The 24,027-nt window shown below is 40.2% G+C and overlaps 1 protein-coding gene across 1 annotated transcript; it reads left to right on the forward strand.

Annotated features, from left to right (window-relative positions):
• Window positions 1-11,335: 11,335 nt before the first annotated feature.
• Window positions 11,336-23,715, forward strand: LOC124111568 (zinc finger protein 184-like). Its single transcript, XM_046471352.2, has 5 exons — window positions 11,336-11,422; window positions 14,609-17,090; window positions 18,478-18,833; window positions 20,176-20,278; window positions 21,521-23,715. The coding sequence occupies exons 2-4, from the start codon at window positions 14,643-14,645 to the stop codon at window positions 20,255-20,257; spliced, it is 2,886 nt and encodes a 961-aa protein (XP_046327308.2). The 5' UTR covers window positions 11,336-11,422; window positions 14,609-14,642; the 3' UTR covers window positions 20,258-20,278; window positions 21,521-23,715.
• Window positions 23,716-24,027: the final 312 nt, after the last annotated feature.

Below are 24,027 nucleotides of genomic sequence, written 5' to 3' on the forward strand. Positions count from 1 at the left end.
AAAACATATCGTGTATCGTATCGTCACATGAAAATTCACAATGCACTGATGCACCGTATATCATTTCACCCATACTGAAAATAGAGAGTGTGCAACGACTCCCTGGAATAGTGGTGTACATATTCGCGAGTGTTGGTGAATATAGTCTATACAACCCCATGGAGTATTGATGACAGCACTGAAGCAACACTGTATATACACTGACCCTCACCAGTGGGCTCATTTCACCGTAGAAGTTTTTGCCAAAATATGATTTTATCTTGTGCTTGTCATGTCACTAGATTGTCAAATCTTGCGATTTTAGCCTGATTTCTGGTCTTGAATGTAATAAATGCATATTGTATTGACTGGCCTGTACTTCAAGTCATGTTTGTAGAACTGGATTTATACGTCATCCTTGTATAGAACACTCTTTCTTTAATTTGTTTGTATACCTACTGAGGAACCAGACAATCCAGTGATTGACATCATGAACATCGATCCACGCAACTGTCATCGATCCCAAATGCGTGGATCGATGCTCATGACGTCAGTCACTGGGTTGTCTGGTCCAGACTCAGTTATTTACAGACCCCCATCATATAGCTGGAATATTGCTGAGTGCGACGTTAAACACCAAACAAGCAACAACCTAGTGCTACAATGAGAGGATGGAGGCAGGCTGTATGTTTACGGCTGTGTATTCAAGAATTGTAATGGCAGCTTGTCATGGGGGAGTTTAGCTGCAGTCGATACATAGAATACTGTCACACATGCATGTGATTAAGTGATGTATTATGATTAACTTTCACAACTTCATCACACCCAGGTAGGATGGGGAGGAAGGACTGTGGGTGTTTATTACTTTGCTCAATAGTAGGCAAGATCGGTACTTGTGTGCTGGATGACCATCATTTCACTCCCATTTCAACAGTCATAAAAACTTTCCTACTTACTGCACATAGCACTTAAGGGTATGTTACCATAGTTACACAAGTATTATATTTTGGGTAAGTTACATTTCATAAGATGGACCAGTGAGATCTGTGCAGATTATCTTAATACATGTAGTGTGATGCTCTGAAAGACATCTTCACCAGTAACAGTATTTTTCTCCCAAATTTTCTACAGTGTCAAATTAGTGACAAGAAAACCTATTTTTCATGGTGGGGGTGTGGTTGTGATTTTCTTGTAAGACTTGCATGGAAGGCATAAAAGACAGGAATATGCCTGGAAACAACACTCCCTCAAAGAGAAAAGATTATTTTCTGCCTGAAGGCGATTATAATTCAAATGTCAAACAAACATACTTTGGACGGACACAAAGCGATGAAAAAAAGGCCAACTGCTTGCCCACATGAAATGTATAAGAGTTATTTTTTTAGAACCAATTTTAAGCCTGAGTTAAGCCAGTTTAAGCACGAGTGAAGCAATGCTTTTCTCACTTACTCTGTGTCTCCGCAGTGTTTTGTTATTTTCAATGTCCAGTATTTAGAGGCGTCACAGTAATCAGACTAGCTACTGCTGTATGACCCAATAATGATATTAAGCATTGTTACAAATCAAAAAATGTAGTTTGTGCAATTTTAAATTCTTTTCTTTTCATATCGTAGTGTACATTTGTCATTGTCCCATGTAAATATGTTAATTGTCATCTCACAAGTTGTAAGAATGGGAGCATGTTCACGTGATGTCAGCGGTTTCCAGGTAGTCGTTGGGGTAAGGACGAATTCTCACCAGGGTTTTTACATACAGCATGGGGTAATTCAGATTAATCTTTTTATAACAGATTGTCATTCGTAAATGGGAACTGAAAAATGCTATTAACAGAATGAAATTAACTTTTTGCACAATTTCCTGTATTAATTTGTTTTTGAGGCCAATTATAGCTTCTTCTTTTTTATCTGAGGTTGCCCCATAATGGGTCAGGGGTATGGAGGGGGGGGGGGGGGGGGGGGGGGGGGGGGGGGTTGTTGGTAGCCCAGTGGGTAAGGTGTCATGCCAAAGGCCTGGTTCAATTCCCCAATGGGTACAATATGTGAAGCCCATTTCTGGTGTCCACTGCCACGATATTGCTGGAATATTGCTAAAAGTCGTGTTGGACTCTCCCACTCACTCACAGTGGGAGTGATGACCCTGCTTGGAGCTGCAGGAATCACAATGGTCATGTGCTACAGTGGCTCCTGAACAGTTTAAAGTTACGCTTAAGAATAAAAGGACAGTTTTATTAATTGTCTGGTTTTGTTGAACATTTTGTGCAAGGTAAGGCTAGGTCTTTGTGTGTTAGTCCAGGATGGGTAGCCTAAGGGTCCTGTGTTTGTTATGCTCCAAGGACCTGAGTTCAATCCCCACTTGGGTGCAGTGAAACCCATTCCTGCTGAACATTCCTACAAACATGAAGAACATACCCATTCAAACAAATGAACCTCACAGTTACTGCAGGTTACCATAGTTACCAGAATTTACGTAGTCTAACTTGAGCTGGCATGTGACAGTTTGTATTTACATATCAAACAGGTGTTGAATAACTCACTCACTCACTCTCCACATGCTGTCTGCTCCATGACAACAGGAACTCTTTTAGAAAGCAAAGTCATATTCAAATGGATGCGTTCATACATGTCGTTAACAAATGTGTATGTTGATCAAATAAGTTAGCAAGCCACCAGTGTGTGAAACCCAATGAGATAACGCTTGGAAAACTGTTTACTTAAACTGCCAGTGGCTTGAGAACTTGTGTACATATCCACAGATAATAGTATTTTATGAATAATTTTCATACCATATAACTTCCTTATATATATATATATACACACACGAAACTATTACACCTGTCGTAGGTATGTTAAGTCTCAAGTGACTCGTCACTACATGATGCCTTGTGAATATTTGATATCGCCATGGAAATGATACACTTTCCAACTGCCAAGTATAATAATATACCACACATGAACTTGAGGCCCCAATATTGTAATTATTAGAAATTATCCAAATGTTTCAAAAATGTGAGGCAGGTGCCATTTTGTTATGCGGGTTTTGTTCAAGGCATGTGTGTACATTGACTGTCAATGGAGGTGATTCACATGAAGTTTCACACGTTTGGTAGAGCTGTGTGTGAGGTGCAATTTAAGTAAAGGAAGTAGGGTACAGAGCAGATATCTTCGTGTGTTTGGGGACAGTAAACTGTGAGGCAAGGTCTGGATCAACATGTAATATTTTTGACCCACCAGGAGATGAGGGACTCATGGGTGAAAAATCACATTTTGACTTTTCATAATATTTTGAAACTACGGTAGCTTAGGAACACAAAAATACAACTCTCAAGCTTCAATTCATATTTAATACAGAGATACATGACATCAAACATTTAGACTCATTTTTCAACGAATAACTGTTTATGTAATAATTACTGTTCTTGGATATGTCTGATGAATTGAAAGTCGACATGTTTGCTGAAATGTTTTGAAATAATGTTTTTATTACATTACGAACTAACGAGAGAAAAATAAGATATTTTTTTACAGTCGGTACACATGGTGATCCTCACTGAAGTAAGTTGACGTCACAGCATAATTGTATCCTAGCACCGATAAGGTCCCTCTTGTCCTGGTGAGTCACATTTAATGTATTATGGCCTGAGTGCTTTGAGTTCTGTAACAGTGAGATATTTCCATGTACCTACCAAGTGCTAACTAGTCTTGTGTGATACTGATGCAAATGTCTGTTAGTATGTCAAGGTTAGAAATGTTTCTGGGAATTCTTGTCATGGTCCTTTCCGTATCTGTGAAATTATCTGTCCCGTGACCATCTGCATTGTTTTGTTAGAAAACTGGTACGTTGTGTGTCGTGTCAGACTCACGATTTTACAATGCTGTACATTTGTATGTCTTAATGAACATTATGTTTAGTATTTGCATAAAAGTAATGACTGTTCCATCAATCATTCTTCAAATGTTTTGGTAAGAAAGACTTGTTGAGAACAAGTTACGACATGATTATTAACCATAGTCTCATGTTTCTCAACAAATAACTTGCTTTAAGTTTTTCTTGTATGTGGTTGAAAGGTTTTTTCATTGTATTTTCAGTAGGGCAAAGACAGTTCCAAGTGGTGATGATGATAATGCTTGAATGTGGAGTCATTATTTGCCTGAAGGAACCTCTTCTAGATTATTAATGTTAACATTCCCAAATGAGCGTGAAAGATAGTCACAGTGTATCAGATGTTGAGGGACACAGGTGGCCCAGTGATCAAGGTTCTGCATCACCCTGTGCAGAGTTGCTTCCCTTGGCAATGTTTTATCTCATGGTTGTGGGTACAAATCCTTGTAATCCTCGGTCTGTCTACACCAAACTCTTGCTGGTGTGTTTTCAACAATGTTGTAATCATCCCAGGGCGGATCCAGCATGTTTAGAGGGAGGGGTCCAAAATATCAGAAACCTCTCTCAGTCAGTTGTACTGCCTACAACATACTACATTTGGTTTTCAAGGTGGGTGGTGGGATGGGTGGATGGGTGGTGTGGTGGGGTGGGGTGTTTATGCTATCTTCCAGCTGAATTGGTGACTAGTCTCAATTTATCAGTTTCATCCAACATTGTCATATTGTGAATGCTGTTCTTTAAATTCTGTTGAGAAAGATTTGCTACACACCAGAAAAGTCAAAACACTTGTTAAGTATAGGATGAGACATGTCAAGTATGAGATAAGGCTTGTCAAGTTTGAGGTAAGGCATGTCAAGTATGAGATAAGGCATGTCAAGTATGAGGTAAGGCATGTCAAGTATGAGATAAGGCATGTCAAGTATGAGATAAGGCATGTCAAGTATGAGATAAGGCATGTCAAGTATGAGGTAAGGCATGTCAAGTATGAGATAAGGCTTGTCAAGTATGAGATAAGGCATGTCAAGTATGAGATAAGGCTTGTCAAGTATGAGGTAAGGCATGTCAAGTATGAGATAAGGCTTGTCAAGTATGAGGTAAGGCATGTCAAGTATGAGATAAGGCTTGTCAAGTTTGAGATAAGGCTTGTCAAGTTTGAGGTAAGGCATGTCAAGTATGAGGTAAGGCATGTCAAGTATGAGATAAGGCTTGTCAAGTTTGAGATAAGGCTTGTCAGGTATTGGATAAGTATGAGATAAGGCCTGTGTGTTGGATAAGGCATGTCAAGTAGAGGATAAGGCTTGGGCGGTAACCTTGAATGTAGTCGTAAAGTCTTACCAAGGGGCTGGAAAGGGAGATGAGGATGTGTTGAGTGAGAACTGCTGAAGCATCAGGTAACCACTCAAAAAATGTTAAGGACCACCAAATTCTGTCCCAATACTGTAGTTAATCTCTGATGGCATGGCAGATTAACCCCCTAGATGCTGCAGTAATATGAAAGAATGGTCTGGTCCCTAACTTTCTTTGAGTGGTATATGCTACACAACTATGGACACCGATACCACGGACTTGTATATAGGTCCGTGCTGATGGCACGGCTGATAATTCCTTCGGTATAAGGGTTATTGCAGCAGACTCAATGTCCAGAACTGTTATGCAATGATGTAGTTATTATTTAGATGTTAGGACTGGACTTTTAAGCATGGTTGAACTGCATTATTTGCTGTGTGGTCCAGACTTGATTACTTACAGGCCGCTGTCATATCGTTGGAACATTCCTGAGTGTGGCGCTAAACAACAGACAGACCACAGTCTGGTTTTCCCCACATGACTGAAGTGGTTAGCCTGGTACTACTGTCATGGGCCTCGAATAGTGCAAGAAATGGAATATATTCCTGCTCACGCTGGTGCGGTCGTGTGAGATAGGTAGACTCGTTTACAATGTGTTCCTAATTACAGCATATCATGTGCTAGGTGTATGGTCCCACTGTGCATTCAGTCTTACAGTATCCTAAGACAGAGACAAACTGAACCAATATTTGTCAGAAAGTACAGGCTCCGGTCATCTATGTATCCAGTTGTGGCCTCCCTGACTGGTGAATTAGAAATAATTAACATGAGATTATGTAATGACTCCTTCAACAGGTGACTGACAGACTGAGTAAACCCACTCCCACCTAACTGTTTAATTGGCATTCTAGAAGTCGGTGAGTTAGTAAGAAAACGTACAACTTCATGGATAACAACTTCTGCTTTAATGCATATAGCAACGTTTTGATGTAGAATCTTACCTGTTACACCAGCTTCATATTGGTCTAAGAATCTACAACAAAATGTCAATATATGCAATAACCAGAAGCTGTTATCCATAAAGTTGTACATGTTCTTACACACCTTGAAACTCTGTGTGCCTATTCACAAGGCAAGATGTTGTCCATGATCCCTTGTTCTTTTGGCCACTTCTAGATGCCTTTCAGAGTCAGGTCTTGTTAAATATGCAGTGGAGTCTGTTTAAACTGAAATTGTTTCGGACTAGACATTGAATCCGTTAGAAAAACACATTCTGCATTTGTCAGATTCGTTGAGCTCCATGGTAACTTTGATGAGAATGTAACACTGGGACAAATAGGTCAAGGGGAAGGAAGTGTTTTGTTCTGTGCGAGAAAGTTTTTCATAACAGATTTGATTTTTGCATTTTATTCATTTTAGTTATGTTTGGATGCAGGACATGTACCTCTGTTTGGTGTAAGTTTCAGAAATGATAAATATATGAGTTCATTGTCCCAGGAATTTGCCTGGATCTGTCTATTCGTGTGTCCTGGTGTGTGCGGTGGGGTAGCCTTGTGATTAAAGCATTCACTCATCACACCGTAGGCCCAGGTTCGATTCCCCACATGGGTACAATGTGTGAGGCCTATTTCTGGTGCTCCCCGCCATGATAGTGCTGGAATATTGCTAAAAGTGGATTAAACCCATCTCTCTCTCTCATCATCCTCTGACAATGTGGGAAGTTGCTTGTAGTATTATTTGCAGGTTTGTCTGGTCCAGACTTGAACATAGGCCACCATATAGCTGAGAAATTGCTGACTGTAGCTTTAAACACCACTCACTTACTAAGTCACTGACTCACTGATGGAACTACTGCTGAAACAAGTACATTTCTGGAGAATTAGTTGGTATTGCATCATAATTGTCTTGATTTCTCTTGATTTAATCTCGGACCAGTGTAGGGAGTGTAGACGTCCACAGTGGACATATTTGACATTAGATTAACTACAAAGTACAGGGACTGTAAAATTGGAAAGTATTCTGATGTAGAGATACATGATGACTTTAAGGTGTTCTGTTGAAATAAGAATAGAATGTTTGATTACTTAATGAAATATGTGATTTTAGAAATTTGTCATGAGAGTCCTTGACAGATTGCAACATGGGAAGAGTATTCTGAACCTGTTGTGTAAACTGTACAACACTGACACAGCTGTACCGGGCCCAAATGAGTTAATAATATCCTTATGTGTTAAGATAAATTCTTAATAAAAAGTGTCAAAAATTGAATATTGTCAGTTATGTGTTCTTTGTGTGGTGTACATATCTAGTGGTAAAGGCTTGTCATGGTGATGTTCATTGGTGTATTTTAGCAAACATGTATGCAAGCAAGGCAGGTCAATCTTTATTTGTTTGTTTGGTTGGTTGTTGTTTAACGCTGCACTCAGCAATGTTCCAGCTATATGACGGCGGTCTGTAAAAAATCTGGACAAGACAATCCAGTGATTGACATGAACATCAATCCACACAATTGGGACAGGATGACTTGCATCAAGTTAGGGAGACTGACTATCTGATCCCGTTACATTAGTCGCCTCTTACGGCAAGCATGGGTTGCTGAAGACCCGGAATCTTCAGGGATCGGTCAAGCTTGAAATTGGTACTGAAGGCTTGTTAATAAAAGTGACTGTATCAGACCCCTGAAGATCTGGGTTGAGAATAAGTCTTCAGCAAAATGTGCTTGCTATAACAGACAACTATGCTTGTCATGTGGCGAGAGGCACTTAAAGGGATCCAGTGGTCAGCTTGCTGACTTGGTTGATGCATGTTGATGCAAAGTAACCGGAGGTTTCATGTCAACATTGAACTATGCATGTTCGGAATCGAACCCAGATCTTCCATGTGACGAGCCAACGCTTCACCTGCCTGGTTTCCCCACTGCGCCTGTGCACACACACGCACGCACACACACACACACATGCACTCACTCACTCACATCTTACTCAGGACAAACATTGAGCAAGTGAGTTGGGTTTAACACCCCTTTTAACATCATTTCAGTTATTTCCCAGTGTGTGAACTTCATATAGGAGGAAAGCCTGAAGAGATGCAGGTCTTAGACGATTACCATTTTAGTGGCACTCATCAGCACCCGCATGTTTGGCGCGGACAAACCAAGAATCATAATCAGGACGAAACTGGAATTCGAACCAACGATCATCCGATTCCTGTACGTCTATGAGGCTGCATGAACAAAATTGAATGTTTCTGGTTCACATTTTCTCAAAAGTGGGGAGGGCGGTAAGGCTTCATCTTTTATTTATTTTCAAGAAAAGTGGTACATTTTCCACAAGGATTTACTAACAAACTCAAATGGACACATAATGATATATATTCGGCCTTGTAATACATTGTCAGTTGTCAAGCACTTTGTCTAACGGATAACAAAGTATGCTTCATACGACGTGGATTTCAAGGTTGAAAAAGGTCCCCAGCAACAATATGCTGGTCGCAAGATGCGACTGAAAGGACCGGGTGGGCAGACTCGGTAGACTGCATGTCACCCCACCCCGAAGGCGTGTATCTTTGCTCACAACACCAGTCACTGGATTGTTTGGTCCAGTCTCGATGATTTACAGGCCTCCGTCATAATTTTGTGTTGTTTAACGCCGCACGCAGCGATATTCCAGCTATATGACAGCGGTCTGTAAATAATCGATCCCGGACCAGACAATCCAGTGATTAACATCATGATCATCGATCTGCGCAATTGCTTCACCACCCGATCCCGTTAGTCGCCTCTTACGACAAGCATGGGTTGCTGAAGACCAATTCTAAACCGACTCTTCACGAGTACCGCTGTCTTATAACTGGAATATTGCGGAGGATGGCTTTAAACAAACAAACAGATATATTTAAAAAAATGCAATACATCAACGTGATGTGGTATATTTAGACGATACATTCCCTTTAACGAAATATCAGAGAAACGGATGATGTCTTACGCCGCATTGAGCACGAATACTGACTGTTTCTGTTATACTTCACAGCTATCTGAAGATAGTCGCACTGTTTAACAGCTTCTATCCACACTGCCGGGTCAAACCCATCGCACAATGAATAAATGAGTATGGTCTTATGCCGCTTTTAGCAATATTCCATCAATATCACGGCGGGGGACACCGTAAAATGGGCTTCACACATGGTACCCATGTTGGGAACCAAACCCCGGGCCTTCGAAGTGAAGAGCCAACGCCTTAACCACCAGGCTACCCCACCGCCCCATCGCACAATGAAGCATCCTCATGCCATCGTGGTCTTGCATGGGGACCTATTATCACATGGAATCCCTTAGTTGAAATATGTCGTGGAATGCTTACCCGTTCCACAGAAAACAGTTTTCAGTTTTCCCACAGAATCACTGGCTGAGTTTCTCGTGTGTGTTTCTCGTGCTCTGTTTAATGCTACATTTCACAGCTTCTGCACGTGACCTTTAATAATCGAATCTGAACTAACAGAACCAGTGATCCCAAGGGAGACGAGCAACACGTCCTCCACACGATAGGGATACGATGACCCGCTAAAGCCTATAGAATTGGCTACCCGATTCCAATATGTGTCGGGATAATTCTAGGCTGGGGCCTTGTGCTTTTAGTCGCTAAATTTGAAATAAGGCTCACATTTTCAAATACAATGGGGCATTTTAACATTGTGCCTTGTGCTGTATTGGCAAGTGTGTGTGTACCTCTGGAATATTTGAAATTCTCACATAAAGGGCCCTATGTCAGAAAATTCCTAGAGTAAATTCCCTTGGGTCCACTATACTTGTCGTAAGAGGCGACTAACGGGATCGGGTGGTCAGGCTCGTTGACTTGGTTGATGCATGTCATCGATCCCAATTGCGTGGATCGATGCTCGTGATATCAATCACTGGATTGTCTGGTCCAGACTCGATTATTTACACAGACCGCCGTAATATAGCTGGAATATTGCGGAATGCGGCGTTAAACAACAAACATACAATCAAACAAACACAAACGATGGATCGGCTGTTTGCACTAGTCCGGACAAATGTCGATTTTATAGTGCTAGACCACTGAGTTATCTTTTACGTCCTTTGGTATCGAACCCTTAGACCATTCGGGGGGGGGGGGGGGGGGGGGCCTCGACAGCTCCATTCAAATAATCAGTCTCCTTATTTCTGTATTTTGTGTAGGTAGGTGTTATGTCTTCGTTTGTATGACACTATGGGGTTAAACTACAACAGCACATAATCACTGGATTGTCTGATCCAGACTTGATCATTTACAGACCGTCGTCATATAGCTGGAATATTGCTGAGTGCGGCGTTAAAACCCCAACCAACCAACCAACCACAGCACATATGCAAGACAGAAACATGTGTATGCAGGAAATATATATGATAATCTCATGTTTATAAACGATATATCTGTATGTATGTGTGCCACCGAAGACCAGGTTAAATTTCTCACATGCGTACAATTACAACTTGACAACGTACATATACCCCCCCCCCCCCCCCCCCCCCCCCCCCACACACACACACACACACTTTCCCCACCCCCCACCATTGACACCCACCCACAACACTCACGGCATGATATGGGTCGAGTAATGCTGAAGCGGCGTTATTCACAGACAATATATACAATCGATTAATTGATGTAGATATTGCGTGCATTGTCTACTCCATTATATATTCTGCAACATAGCTCGGTGAATTATTGAAACATTTTTTCGGTGAAGGAATGTTTCAAAATCAGCTTATCACTGAAATCCAGAGACCACAAAATAGATGTGGTCTGCTGAAATCCATCGAATTTTCTGCACAATGAATAATTGATGGTACCAGAAACCGCCAAGAACTTCTTTTGCGATACTTGATATATCATGAAGGTAGGTGTTGTACTATTTAAGTAAGATATGGTGTGTTAATGGTCAATACGATGAAATAAAAACAGATTCTGGCCCCATACAATTTATTGCATTCGATTTAAAGTCATAAATTATATTACCAATTAAAGTTCACAAGTAAATCATCATGATGACGTAACAAAGCTATTGAACAGCTATCATCTGATTAACGACCCAACTGCACTTCCCCGTTTGTAGCCAAAGAATGCAGTGTATTTCCTCGTGAGTAATATGCATTTCATTAGAGAGCCAGCGGCAAAAAACACGCACCGACCATGCTTCGTTAACTGCGCATGCGCGGAGCTACTTTGCTTCATGTCGACAAGCTTACAACGCCCTCCAGTGTCAAATTTTGTTACCAAAGGTAAGCCCATACTGACGTGGTTACCCGCAAATACAACGAAATCTAGTTAATTTGTGATCAGACTGCATCTAATAAATGTACAAAAATCTGAAATGTAGTCACGAATAACGTATAAGTTTACTAGAATGGGATCGGTGTCGTTTTCTCACTGCGGATGTAAATGTGTCCGCCATTTTGAATGAAAAAGACGAAGAACACATTCAAGGCAATATTTTAGTTCCCAGGTTCGGACGAAAGCTCAAAATTCTTATCAAAAGGATACAGATTCAATCTATGAACAATATAAAATCATTTTGGTGGGAATTAAATCCACGGTGTTTCAAAAGACACTATTATTATTCGCGCACGACCTGCTGTCTGCTCCTGGGTCGGTGTTTTCGCAGAGGGCGCTGGCATGGCGGTGGGGGCGCTGAGTGTCACCCTTGTATCCTCCTAGCGGCCAAATCTTTCTTCACTACCCTAAACTCTTGATAGAAGCCAGGGAAACACACATCAGTGATACAATCTTCAATTAAAAGGAGAAACATTCTCTTAACATGTTATGGGAAACGAAAGCCCATTCTCAAGGACACTCGCCAGCCACTTACAATGTAAACAAGCATCAAATACAGAGAATCAAATGTTGAATATATGTTCGCGTACTTAGACCAGCAGCTCACTCTATCCTGATAGTCAAGTTAAAACAAAAGGGATATGGATGATGAAAATGTGGCATAAGGTTCTAATTATAAAATAAATGTTAGGATGATATGATAAGTGTGCCCATTAAATTAATGTTTTTTATCTGAAAAATGTCGAGCCCAAGCTATGAAAAAATAAAAACAATAAAATCCATTAAAACCTTTAACTGATGTGTAGTTGTAGAGTATGTTAAACCATTCTACACTTTCAATATCTACTATGGGAATTTCAGATAGGGATTATCTTTTGATGTCTTCTCGAAATATCAGATATGTCATAGAATCTATAGAAGTTTCAATTACACAGGATTAAAGAAACATTTGGCTTGAATTATAGATTAAACTTTTGTACATGGACAAGTGCACATGAAAAAGACGGGCAAGTCAATCGTTTATCTTGTGGATGCCCTAGCTTGTGTATATTGCATATTGTATATTACACAAAACCATACGCACTCACTCACTCACCGATCTTATGATTTCTCAACCTCGATTATCCGTTATGTTATACCTGTAATCATATATAGCCTGAACCAGTCTCTGAGACACGTACATTTAATGAAATCAGAAAACTGTAATAAATGAATTGGGCTTATAAGATGTTTTCCTGAGTATCACAACATTGATATTATTTGTTGTGGTACATACATTCTGGTTGTGATTAAGATAGCATGGAACAAGGATACTCGAGTACTGGTGATACTGCTGGTCAGTACTGTCACGATAGAACAGTGTGATTTGATTGGGTGGGTTTTTTAAAGTCGTGTCATTTGAACTGGTCTCCAACTGAAGCTGTCATGGTGATTTGGTACAGAATATTTATTTTATTAAAATGGAGATACACTATTAAGGATGATTTCCCAGGATGCTTTATGAAAAGGTGGTAAATCTTTTCAACCTCTGGGACCTCCGCCATGGTCTAGAGGTAGAGCATCTGCCTGGAGAGCGGAAGGTATTGGGTTTCAATCCCCTGCCGCGTCATACCAAAAGACTTTGAAAGATGGTACTTCTTGTCACCCTGTATACTGTGCTTGAGTGGGATATTCATGTTAAACTCCATTGGCTAGCACTAGAAAATTGACATTTGTCCGGACTAATTTACAAACTGACACACACACACACACGCATGCATGAATGCTATTGGAGTGCAATAAGCTTGAAAGGAAGTTACAGCCCATTTCACCTCACATCTTTAACCTCTGCCTTGTATCCCTTTTCGGTGTGTTTTGTAGTCAAACCCAACAAGCTGCCACAAAGTGGGAGTGGGATATAAGAATGGCTGCCGTCTGGCTGTCCGCCTGTAACATTTTGTTTCCAGAGCATAACTTGGAAAACATTTAATATTGTATGATGAAACTTTGCATATGTATCAAACATGCAGTACTGATGCCTTTTGATGGCTTGGTGTTTCTACAAAAAGTATTATTTGTGTTTCGATGGCAACAAACTGGACCTGGACTCAAATACTTTTAGCATTCATTTCCGGAGCATAACTACACATGCTGAACTGGTGCCTTTGCTGTTTCCTTCTGGATCATGTATCTATTATTATTTTGATATTTTAACTTTTTATCCATATTATCAGAGTACTGAAATTTTCTACTATTTTGTGATCTACGTAGGGTTGTCAAAGAACCGTCACACTCATTACTTCATTGAATGTAACACTTGTCAAAGGAACTTGTACAAGATAAATAGTGAATGGTGAAAAAAAACACAAATCACAATTTACAAGTCGCACCTGAACCAACTTCATTGCAGTGAGTTGAAATTTTTTTTTAGTGCTAGCAATTTGGCCATGTACAGAAAGATCCAGTGAACTTGTCAAGACCGAGTTAAGAAATAGATGCCAAACTTACTTTATCTGGAGCGCCCTCCCTCCCCACACTCTCTCTCTCTCTCTCTCTCTCTCTCTCTCTCATATTAAGCTGCATAGTTCTTACACTACATGAATTCATTCATTGAATAACACCCATTGTTGGAGAAATTGATTCATCAATTTTCGTTTCATCAGATTATAGTTATACAGATAAACCTTTGAACTCTTATTGAGTAATGCTTTGGTCAATAATATCATCGTATTTCCAATCTTTGGTACAATAAAGCTTGCATTAGATCACAATAACAAATCTATAATAGTTCATTAGTATGATAGAATAATGCCCTATTCAGATTGTCACCGTATGTGCATGGCTAAACATGTTAATATGAATAGGTTTTGAAGAACCAGTCAAAGAAAACTTATGCCACTGCAAGTAATGTATTTTTCCATTTTTATGAAATGACTCAAAAAGTATTTTCTTTTTTGTCACTTCCTTCTAGATACATTGTATAACCAAATCTATCTGGATTGTGCAGATGAAGACCGTGAGAATGCAGGTGGCCCAGTTAGGACTGAATTTAAAACTTGTATTTACTACTTGTGAATACCAACTGTGTTGATATTGTCATTTCACTGTTTATCAATTTTCTGAGTAGATTTCTAAGTTGTATCTTTTATTTGCAGGTAAGCTAGTGGAGCCAGGTAAGCCAGTGGAGCCATGGACCAGGTGGCTGGGGTAACTCCAGCCTCTGGCCAGAACTTAAATGACCTTCAAAACTATCTGGTGACTTTTAACAAGGAAATTGAGGGAGAACAGACACCAGGGACTCAACACATACGCCCCATACAAATATCCACTGTGCCTAACAAGGGTCAAGTGGTCATACAAGATGGTGGTGCTGCTCTTGCAGGAGCTGACCCCACAACTTCTCAAGCACAGGCTGTTGGTGGCTTCTACAAGGAGCAGGGTATCATTGATGGTAATCTAGAGGGAACTGCAGTTCAACTTATTCAGGGGATAGTGTCGGCCCCATTGACAGGGGCTGAGCAGGTGCCAGATGATGCATCTGCTCTGGTCGGTGTGGAAAAATCTGAAGCAGATGCCATCAATTCCCAGTACCAGACTTACATAGCAGATTTAACAGGTGATGGAACACAAATTATTGGTGGGTTGGATGGCTCAATTTCTACACAGGAGATCAGTTCTTCCATGGTTCAGAGTTTGATGAATCCTTCAACATCAGGGAACATCATAAGGATTGTATCCATGGGGGCTGATGGCCAGATGCAGTTTGTCAGTGAAGAGATCCCACAAGGTACTGAACTCACCGAGGTACCTAAAGAACTAACTCCTCATAGCGTTGAAGGCATTGAACAACCGGATGTTATCGATGGAACCGATCCAGTTGCAGTCTTGGCTTCAATTGCAGCTAATACCTCCAATGCTGTGAATCATCTTCAGGCAGTTCCAGTTAGTCAGAGTGAGATGCATAATGCCCAGCTGGTGGCCCTCCAGAACTCCGCGGACAGCTCTCAGCCGCAGCTTGTAGCTGTGCAGGCTGGGGACGGAATGGATGAGACTCTTCAAGTTATCGGTGCAGCTGAAGGTGCTACGGACAATTCAGTCATCTTCAATGCTGGTAACTCATTCCAGACTGTCACCATTGTTCCTTCTGAAGTCGGCAAGGATGGTGAGGTGAGCTACGTCCTGATAGTTTCACAACCAGATGGAGAAAAAGATGCAAATGGTAAACCTATTACGACTGATATGTCTGTGTTTGACTTTAAAGAAGAAGCTCGGGAAATAAGCACGGAAGAGATAATTGATGAGGATGGAACAACCAAAAGAATTTTGAAAATTACACCAAAGAGAGCATATGCTACAGGATCTCCCAATCAACTGATGTGTCATTATTGTAACTACACAAGTCCGAAGAGGTATCTCTTATCTCGGCACATGAAGTCTCATTCAGAAGAACGCCCACACAAGTGTACAATCTGTGATCGTGGTTTCAAGACAATTGCATCTTTGACTAATCATGTGAACACTCACACTGGTCACAGGCCTCACAAATGTAAGGACTGTGAAGCAGCATTCACAACATCGGGTGAACTTGTGCGCCATATTAGGTACCGGCATACTTTTGAGAAGCCTCATAAGTGTTTAGTTTGTGACTATGCTAGTGTTGAACTCAGCAAGTTAAAGAGACATATGCGCTCTCATACAGGTGAACGACCATATCAGTGCCCAAACTGTGCATATGCAAGTCCGGACACTTACAAATTAAAGCGTCATCTACGCATCCATACAGGCGAGAAGCCGTACGAATGTGATGTTTGCCATGCTCGATTTACTCAGAGTAACAGTTTGAAAGCCCACAAACTTATACATTCCGGAGACAAACCTGTGTACCAGTGTGATCTATGTCCAACAACTTGTGGACGGAAAACAGATCTGAAAATACATATCCAAAAACTTCACACCAGTGAAAGACCACTGATTTGTCGTAAATGTAACAAAACGTTCCCAGATCGCTACTCCTACAAAATGCACAACAAGAACCATGATGGGGAGAAATGTTTCAAATGTGATTTTGGGAACTGTGACTATGCAGCTTTGTCACAGCGCCATCTGGATAGTCACCTGCTCACACACTCAGGGATTAAGCCCTTCGAGTGTGATGAATGTGATCAGACATTCCGCCAGAAACAGCTCCTCAGACGACACAAGAACCTTCATCACACCCCGGACTACATGCCACCTGCTCCCAGGGAGAAGATGCATGACTGTTCCGAGTGTGAGAAATCTTTTGCTCATAAGGGGAATCTTGTACGTCACTTGCAGCAGCATGGTATAGAATGTAGTTTGTCAGATGATGAGGATTCGGAGGCAGGTACCTCTGCAACGAATGTGCCCCAAGTCAATGATCAACTACACAATAATCTTATGCAGGACTTGCGAGCAGGGAAGCTGGGTAATGCTCCTCAAGTTGTTATTGTTCATCCTGATGGACGGGTGGAGGAGTTCTCCTCCAGGTTAGATCCTGCCGAGAAGGGTGTTGATGAACTATTAATGGCAATAGACAGCTCTGAGCAACTCAACATGGAAAAGAGCGAGGGAGTCGTTCCTGAAGGTGTTTATGAGTCTGAAGCACAGAATGATGAGGTAAGCATTGGTTTCGGCCGTATTTTCAGGGCGGTCTCACAACACACAAGTCACAGTAACAGTTAAGTAAGTTAGAAGAGATCCCATTATGATCCAAGGGGTGGTCGGGAAGTCTAGTGGTTAAAGCGTTTGTTTGTCAAGCCGAAGACCCAGGTTTGATTCCCGACATGGGCTAAAATGTCTGGTCACAGCTAAAAGCGGTGTTAAACCATACTCACACACACACACACACACACACACACACCATAATGATCCGGGATACAGTGATAATTCTAGGTTGGGGCCTTGTGCTTTTAGCCCCTAAATTTGAAAAAAGGCCCACATTTTCAAATGCAATGGGGCATTTTAACGTTCTGCTGTATGGGCAAGTGTGGGTGTACCTCTGGCATGTCTTGAATATATGAAATTTTCACATAAAGGGCCCATGTCAGAAAATTCCTGTTGTGAAACCTAGGTATAAAATTAAGCAACCCATGCTTTACATAAGGGTTGACTAATGGCATCAGATGATCTGACTTTGTTGACTGGGTTGAAGATGTCAATGAATCCCAATTGCATAGATCGATGCTCGTGATGTCAATCACTGGATTGTCTGATCCAGATTTGATTATTTACAGACATCCGTTATATAGCTTGAATATTGGTGTATTAAACAACAAACAATCAAAAAGATGAGAGCGGGCATGTGTGGTCAAGTATTCAAAAGGGATCAATTTACTGTGTAGAGTTACGTCCCTTACCAGGGGTAGACACCACAAGTCCGATCAAACTAGTTTATTGTCATTTTGGACCAGTGGTTTCATGTACCCTGTTTTCTTCAAGCAGAAAAGAAACTAGGCTTTTCTGATTAAAACTTGCACTGTATTAGCTGATAATGGCAGTGTACTGCTGAAACCTGATATTTGTGGTTTGAATCCTAGATGTGACCCGTGAAGATCGGGGGTAGAATAGGTCTTCAGCAACCCATGCTAGCCGTAAAAAAGCGACTGTGCTTGTTGTAAGAGGCGACTAACGGGATTGGGTGGTCAGGCTTGCTGACTTGGTTGATGCATGTCATCGATCCCCATTTCGTGGATGATATTAATCACTGGATTGTCTGGTCCAGACTCCATTATTTACAGACTGCCGTCATATAGCTGGAATATTGCTGAATGCAGCATTAAACAACAAACCAACCAATTGAACCCTAGTTAGAGACAATCAGACTAAAACTATAACAAATCACAAAATATTAATTCAACACTCTACTTTGTGCATCAATACAGTTCTTGTAAAATTGTTGTTTATAAATGCGCAATATTCTTTTTTTTTCAGATGAACCATTAACTTTGCATGACTAAATAATGTGGTGGCAAAAGTCCTGAAAATATTCAGTATTCCTTTGCAGAAACGAGAAGCAGGAACACAGGTAGAGATAGACTCTGACACTGATGATGACATAGAGGTCACCTTCCGCCAGCAGAAGATTGTCAAGAAGACCGTGAAGCTCGAACCCCAGAAGCTGGACATGGTTGATCTCTACCCAATCAGTGAAATGAAAAGCTTGGTAGAGGTTGGCAACGAGATGAACAGTATCCTTCCCAAACCAGCACCTAGCAACACATACGCAGTATTGACAAGCCAACCTAAGACATCTACTCAAACCACATCATCGATCAATATCCCTAAAATTGTTACTGTGGTTGCACCGAAAAGTAGCGGGCCACTCTCACCAACGAAGCAAGGTTCCAGTGATACTATGAGGTGAGCTGTCATTTGCATTGTTTTATGAACAATAAGCATGATAAGTCATAGCTGTAGGTGAGTGCTCTGTCAAGACAACATGGGTTAAAAATAATTATACTTTTATTAATTAGGTCAAATCTGAATCGTTTATTTGTAAGCAAATAAGCCCCAACAATGTTTTTTTAGTTGAGAAAAAATGTTATCTTCATCTTGTCTTATCTGCAGTTTTGGCAACTGAGAGCAGTGTTTTGATGGGTTTGTGACTTAATACTTTCATATATATAGTACTTACATAGATAATAACTCCTCTATAATTGGTACTTCATGTTGAAAATGCTCATGTAAGTTAAAGTTGATTTGTTATTTGGATGTTTTTGGATGAGTTTTTTATTTGTTTGGTTGAACAGTATCAAAAGAAAACAGAAAATACAAAAACAATTGTCTGTTTGCAAAAACTGGTGGGTCACAATGTTTGCAACTGTAATTAACGTGCAGTAGACAATGCTGGAGGATGCCATGAAACAAGTGGAAAGGGGAAAAGAGTAAAGACTTTAGAAAATTGTCAAGACAGTGATAGGATTTCGGCTGCTTATTGAGATCCCTTTCAATTTCTAAATATGCCACTTATAAAACTATTGTCAAATGTTGACTGTCCAATTCATTCTAGAAATTTTGTGGTGGACATTCAGAGGATAGACTAAATATGACACATATTTTGTCAACATAGTGTCACATATTATCCCATCCTCACTCGCTGGCACTTCCTGGATGGTCAGACATGGTGTCTTGGTTGACAGTGTGGCGTCATACCTAATGACATTGCTCATTGCTCATGATGCTGATCTCTGGATTGTCTGGTCCAGACTTTATTGTATAAAGGCCACTGTTGTATGGTGGGAGAATTGCTGGGTGTGGCATTAGGCAACAGCCACTGCTTACCCTATTCACGAACACCTGGTGTCATCACTGATTTTCATTGTTCCGTTCATATTACTTTAATCACTAATTTACGTTTTACGTGACCCGTGAAGAACCCGGGAAGAATAGGTCTTCAGTAACCCATGGTTGCCATAAAAGGCGACTATGCTTGTCGTAGGAGGCAACTAACGGGATCGGGTGGTCAGGCTCGCTGACTTGGTTGATGCATGTCATAGATCCCAATTGTGTTGATCGATGCCCACGATGTCAATCATTTGCAGACAGCCGTCATATAGCTGGAATATTGCTGAGTGTGGCGTTAAACAACAAACAAACACAGGATTATTGCTGCAATATGTGCAAACGTAGCACAAATCTTTCCATATCTGGTTTAACTTTCATCTCTGAACGAACATGATGAGTAAAGTGTGTCTACTTTCAGTGCTGTTAAGAGGAAGCTTCCTGTTGATGAGGGCTCCCCAGCTAAACGAACAAGGAAAGCTACAGCAGATAGCAAAGTTTGAGACATGGCTATAATAACACTGGTATGTTTAAAGTCTATTTGCTCACATTTTTCATGCCATCATTTTCAGCAGCAGATACAGTATATAACCAGGTCTTGGCCGACCCCAAGCTTGACTCGTGAAATCACTACCTAAATGGTATGCCTTGTACTACATATCAGGGTACAGCCGATAGGAATACAATGCACATGTAGTGATGTTTTGAATCCAAGCTACATCGGCAAAGCTGGCTTGTCTAAGGCTTAAAAAAATAAGAGAATTGGTTCTCAGGCAATGGCTTTTGAAAATATCGTGCAGGCGGGAGATGTTTTTTTTTTTTTTTTTGCTTATTCAAACTAGTATGCAATCAAATAAACAGTTGTGTACCATCAACCTGGGAAAGGGCCTTCCTACTAAACAAGCATACAAACTCCTACTGCCGCCATGACCATAACACAAGATACACAGCAAAGCAGTGTGTATGTAAAGGGAAGTAACTGTGTGCTATATTGGATCTCATTGTTTTTAAGTATTAGGATTTTATTATTGTTTTTAAAATCAAAATAAAATGAAACGTGCAACATACTTTATGATGATGATATGGGCGGTGCCTGAGAACCAAGATTATTATTTTTTTTAGCCTAATCTAATAATTGAAGACAATAAACTGCTAATCCAAGTGAGTACAGTAACTATGTAACTACAGTAAGTGGCTATGCTATTCTATTGGCATTCACTATTGCCCTGCCCTCCCTTTTATGCTGTTATTTTTATTTGCCCATACCCAGTAATATTTGATGGAAACTTTTTGTCCAATCTCACTGGAGGGTTGCCTAGTTTCTGGCTTTTGAATAGTGTACACAGAGTGCCACAACTGGCACAAGTACAATAGTGTCTATGGCAGGAGATGTTTATTGTTGTTTGTTTTTTGTTTCATGCCGCACTCAGCAGTATTACAGCTATATGACGTCAGTCTGCAAATTATTGAGTCTTGACCAGACAATCCAGTGATTGAAATCATGAGTATCGATCCAAGCAATTTTGTATGCATCAACCGAGTCAGCTAGCCTGGCCACCCGATCCTGTTAGTTGTCCCTTACGACCAGCATGGTTGCCTTTCCTTGCAAGCATGGGTTGCTGAAGACCTATTCTACCACAGATCTTTATTGGTCTGATGTTATCAGATTGGGAACCACGATGACTTTGCCAAGGCTTGACTACATTAGTCTTGATGCCACAGTTTTATAAAGATAAGAGTGTACTCAAATGTTCTTCTTTTTTCAGACATGACAACATTATTGCTGGAAGTAAATGCTTGGAATGAAGCTCACAGCACCTGACCATGTGTACAGTACATCAAAAAACATGTTACAGCATCATCAGTTGGGCCACTGTCCTTTCCAGACATACAGATCTTCATATTGAACAAATAAGTTAACAGGTTGGAATTAAGTGTCAATAATAATTAAAAAATCAGGAACAATTTTTAAAGGCAAATAGGATGATAGCATACTGACATATGATCATTAATATGTTTATGTTTGAAAAATTGTTCTTGTGTAAGTTTTTCCAGTATTCAAATTATCCTATTTTATGGATCTGTAAGTCAGGAAATATATTTGTGAGTGGCCTTCCTGATCCCACATTGGAAGTGAAAGTTAATTTACATTCCTGGGTGTAGGGGAGATAATTTGGATGTGTTAGGTTACCTCCCTTTGGTTACCCAGCCTTTTTGCTGTTTGGCTCAACATTACTTTGATAGTATTTATTATAGGAATAAAGCATGAGTTTTTTTTACGTGACTCTTGTCTCCAGTATTAAAGTTTCATTTTGTATGGTTGTGTAGATATCTTGGTATGGCATTCTGGAGCATCAGATTATGGAAGGAAGTCTTGCTCTTGAAGTCATTTAAAGAATGAGCTCATGGATGTGGTAGCAGATATTGACATCTCTTTGCTGTATTTAGTTCCTACCGTCCACTGATCACACAGATGACCACATGTACTCCATTCCATGGAGCCTGAGAAACATGGGGATTCAATACTTATGTGTATCATGGCTGTTCATCGGGTTCAAGTGACAGATGCCTCCTAGTATGTGTAGCAACTACCATGAAACTGTTCCAAACCTTTGTTCAACGTTTATATATCAATATTAGTGGTCGAAAATAAGGGTTGAAATTTGAACATGATAAATCTTTATTGTCATTCTAATCAAGATAAAGATTGGAGGGGTCATAACCAATTTCTGTAGATCATGACATCAGATGCAGTCAGATTGTATTGGAAAGCAATCCTGTATCAATATCAACAGATAAATGTGTTATTTATATAAGGTAGTAATATATTCAGTGAGACCTTACGTTGTAGTAAAGTATCAACCATTTATTTTGTTTTAGCAAAGTCTTAAGGACATTGTCATTGGCATTACTTACATCATCTTCCTGAGGCAAGGGAGTGAACTGACTATAAAAGTCCCATTTCCACCCTTGCCGAACTAGGATGCAATTATGGAGCTACATTTTGGATGGACTAATGAGTCATAGTTATTCATGCTATTAATCAAGGTGCTCACATGATTTGATGTACTTCGCGGGGTAAGACCCGTTTTATTACACAATAGACATTGATTATGAAACAGATCGTCTTGACTGGGTGCTGCCATTTTGTTTGAAGCAAATGCAAGTGATATGAGAGATAGAGTCTGTTGGTCAATAGGAGGAACATAGAAGGGAAGTAACTCATAAATAGCCACTGGTGGCGCTACAATCGAGCCTGGAAATTCCAGCCTAGTTCAGCAAGTGTGGAAACTGGACTTTAATAGTCAGTTAACTCCCTTGCCTTGGGAAGATGTACTAACATGTATCTTAAGGTTTCATGTTATTTGTTAGGAACCTTGCCTAACTTTGTGTTAATATTAAATTATGTGTATCAATACATTATTGGGAGACATTGATACAATATATCAGCTTTATTGACAGACTAACTTTAGTTCAAACTTCATCAAGGAATTACGAAATGAAATATTGCCTTTATAATCTTCAAGTTATTATTAGCTTAATTGGGAATTGAATGTGATTGTGTATTGTTCAATTTTTCATTCCAAAATGGCTTTATCAGGATATGATTTTATCATGGTAATTGTAAACAATAGAGTAAATGTTTCAGGTAGATATTGACTTGTATAATGTATGCTGTACTTATGTCAATGAGTCTAGATATTTGACATTCATGGAAATGTTAATTCATTTCTGAATCGTATAAATACTTATTCTAAGAGGGGAAGATGTATTTGGTATTTTTGAAAGATATTCAACTTCCCAACGAGTTACATTGTTTATGTCTGTGTTAATCGTCATGACATTATTTCTCTATTGTTGTAATGTTGATTTGTTACCTATTTGTGTTTTTTGCACCTATCTTGTATATTTGGATCAAGACACCTGTATGCATGGAATAAACTACTTGTTTATGATCGGAGTAAGGCTTACAAGTCCTTTTTTCAACAGTTGAAGGTTCTAGAAAAAATTTGGCCATGTTTCTCCAGGTTTCTTCTGATTATGGTTGTTGGTATGTCAGCGCTAGGTAGTAAAGGATCAGTAGCTTCCTCCCTCTTGGCACTCCTCCACACAGTGTTAGAGATAAAACTCAAAAGCCTTACAAGCCCGGGTAAAGATCAGATGCCCTTGTAATGTTAGGGAAATTTGTACTTGCACACAGGTATTGCCCCTGGCATAACAGGCTAGTGTTAAGGGTTCTAACCCAGTTATCTAAGGTACCACAATTCCCTGC

The sequence above is a fragment of the Haliotis rufescens genome, unplaced genomic scaffold (genome assembly GCF_023055435.1).
Source record: "Haliotis rufescens isolate VD_foot unplaced genomic scaffold, xgHalRufe1.0.p SCAF_17, whole genome shotgun sequence".
Classification (NCBI taxonomy): domain Eukaryota; kingdom Metazoa; phylum Mollusca; class Gastropoda; order Lepetellida; family Haliotidae; genus Haliotis; species Haliotis rufescens.

Excerpts from the sequence above, each read along its gene's own strand:
- LOC124111568 (XM_046471352.2), top strand. The coding sequence starts at position 14,643 with ATGGACCAGGTGGCTGGGGTAACTCCAGCCTCTGGCCAGAACTTAAAT. Across the intron at positions 17,091-18,477 it reads CTGAAGCACAGAATGATGAG|AAACGAGAAGCAGGAACACA; the intron begins GTAAGCATTGGT and ends ATTCCTTTGCAG. Across the intron at positions 18,834-20,175 it reads GGTTCCAGTGATACTATGAG|TGCTGTTAAGAGGAAGCTTC; the intron begins GTGAGCTGTCAT and ends GTCTACTTTCAG.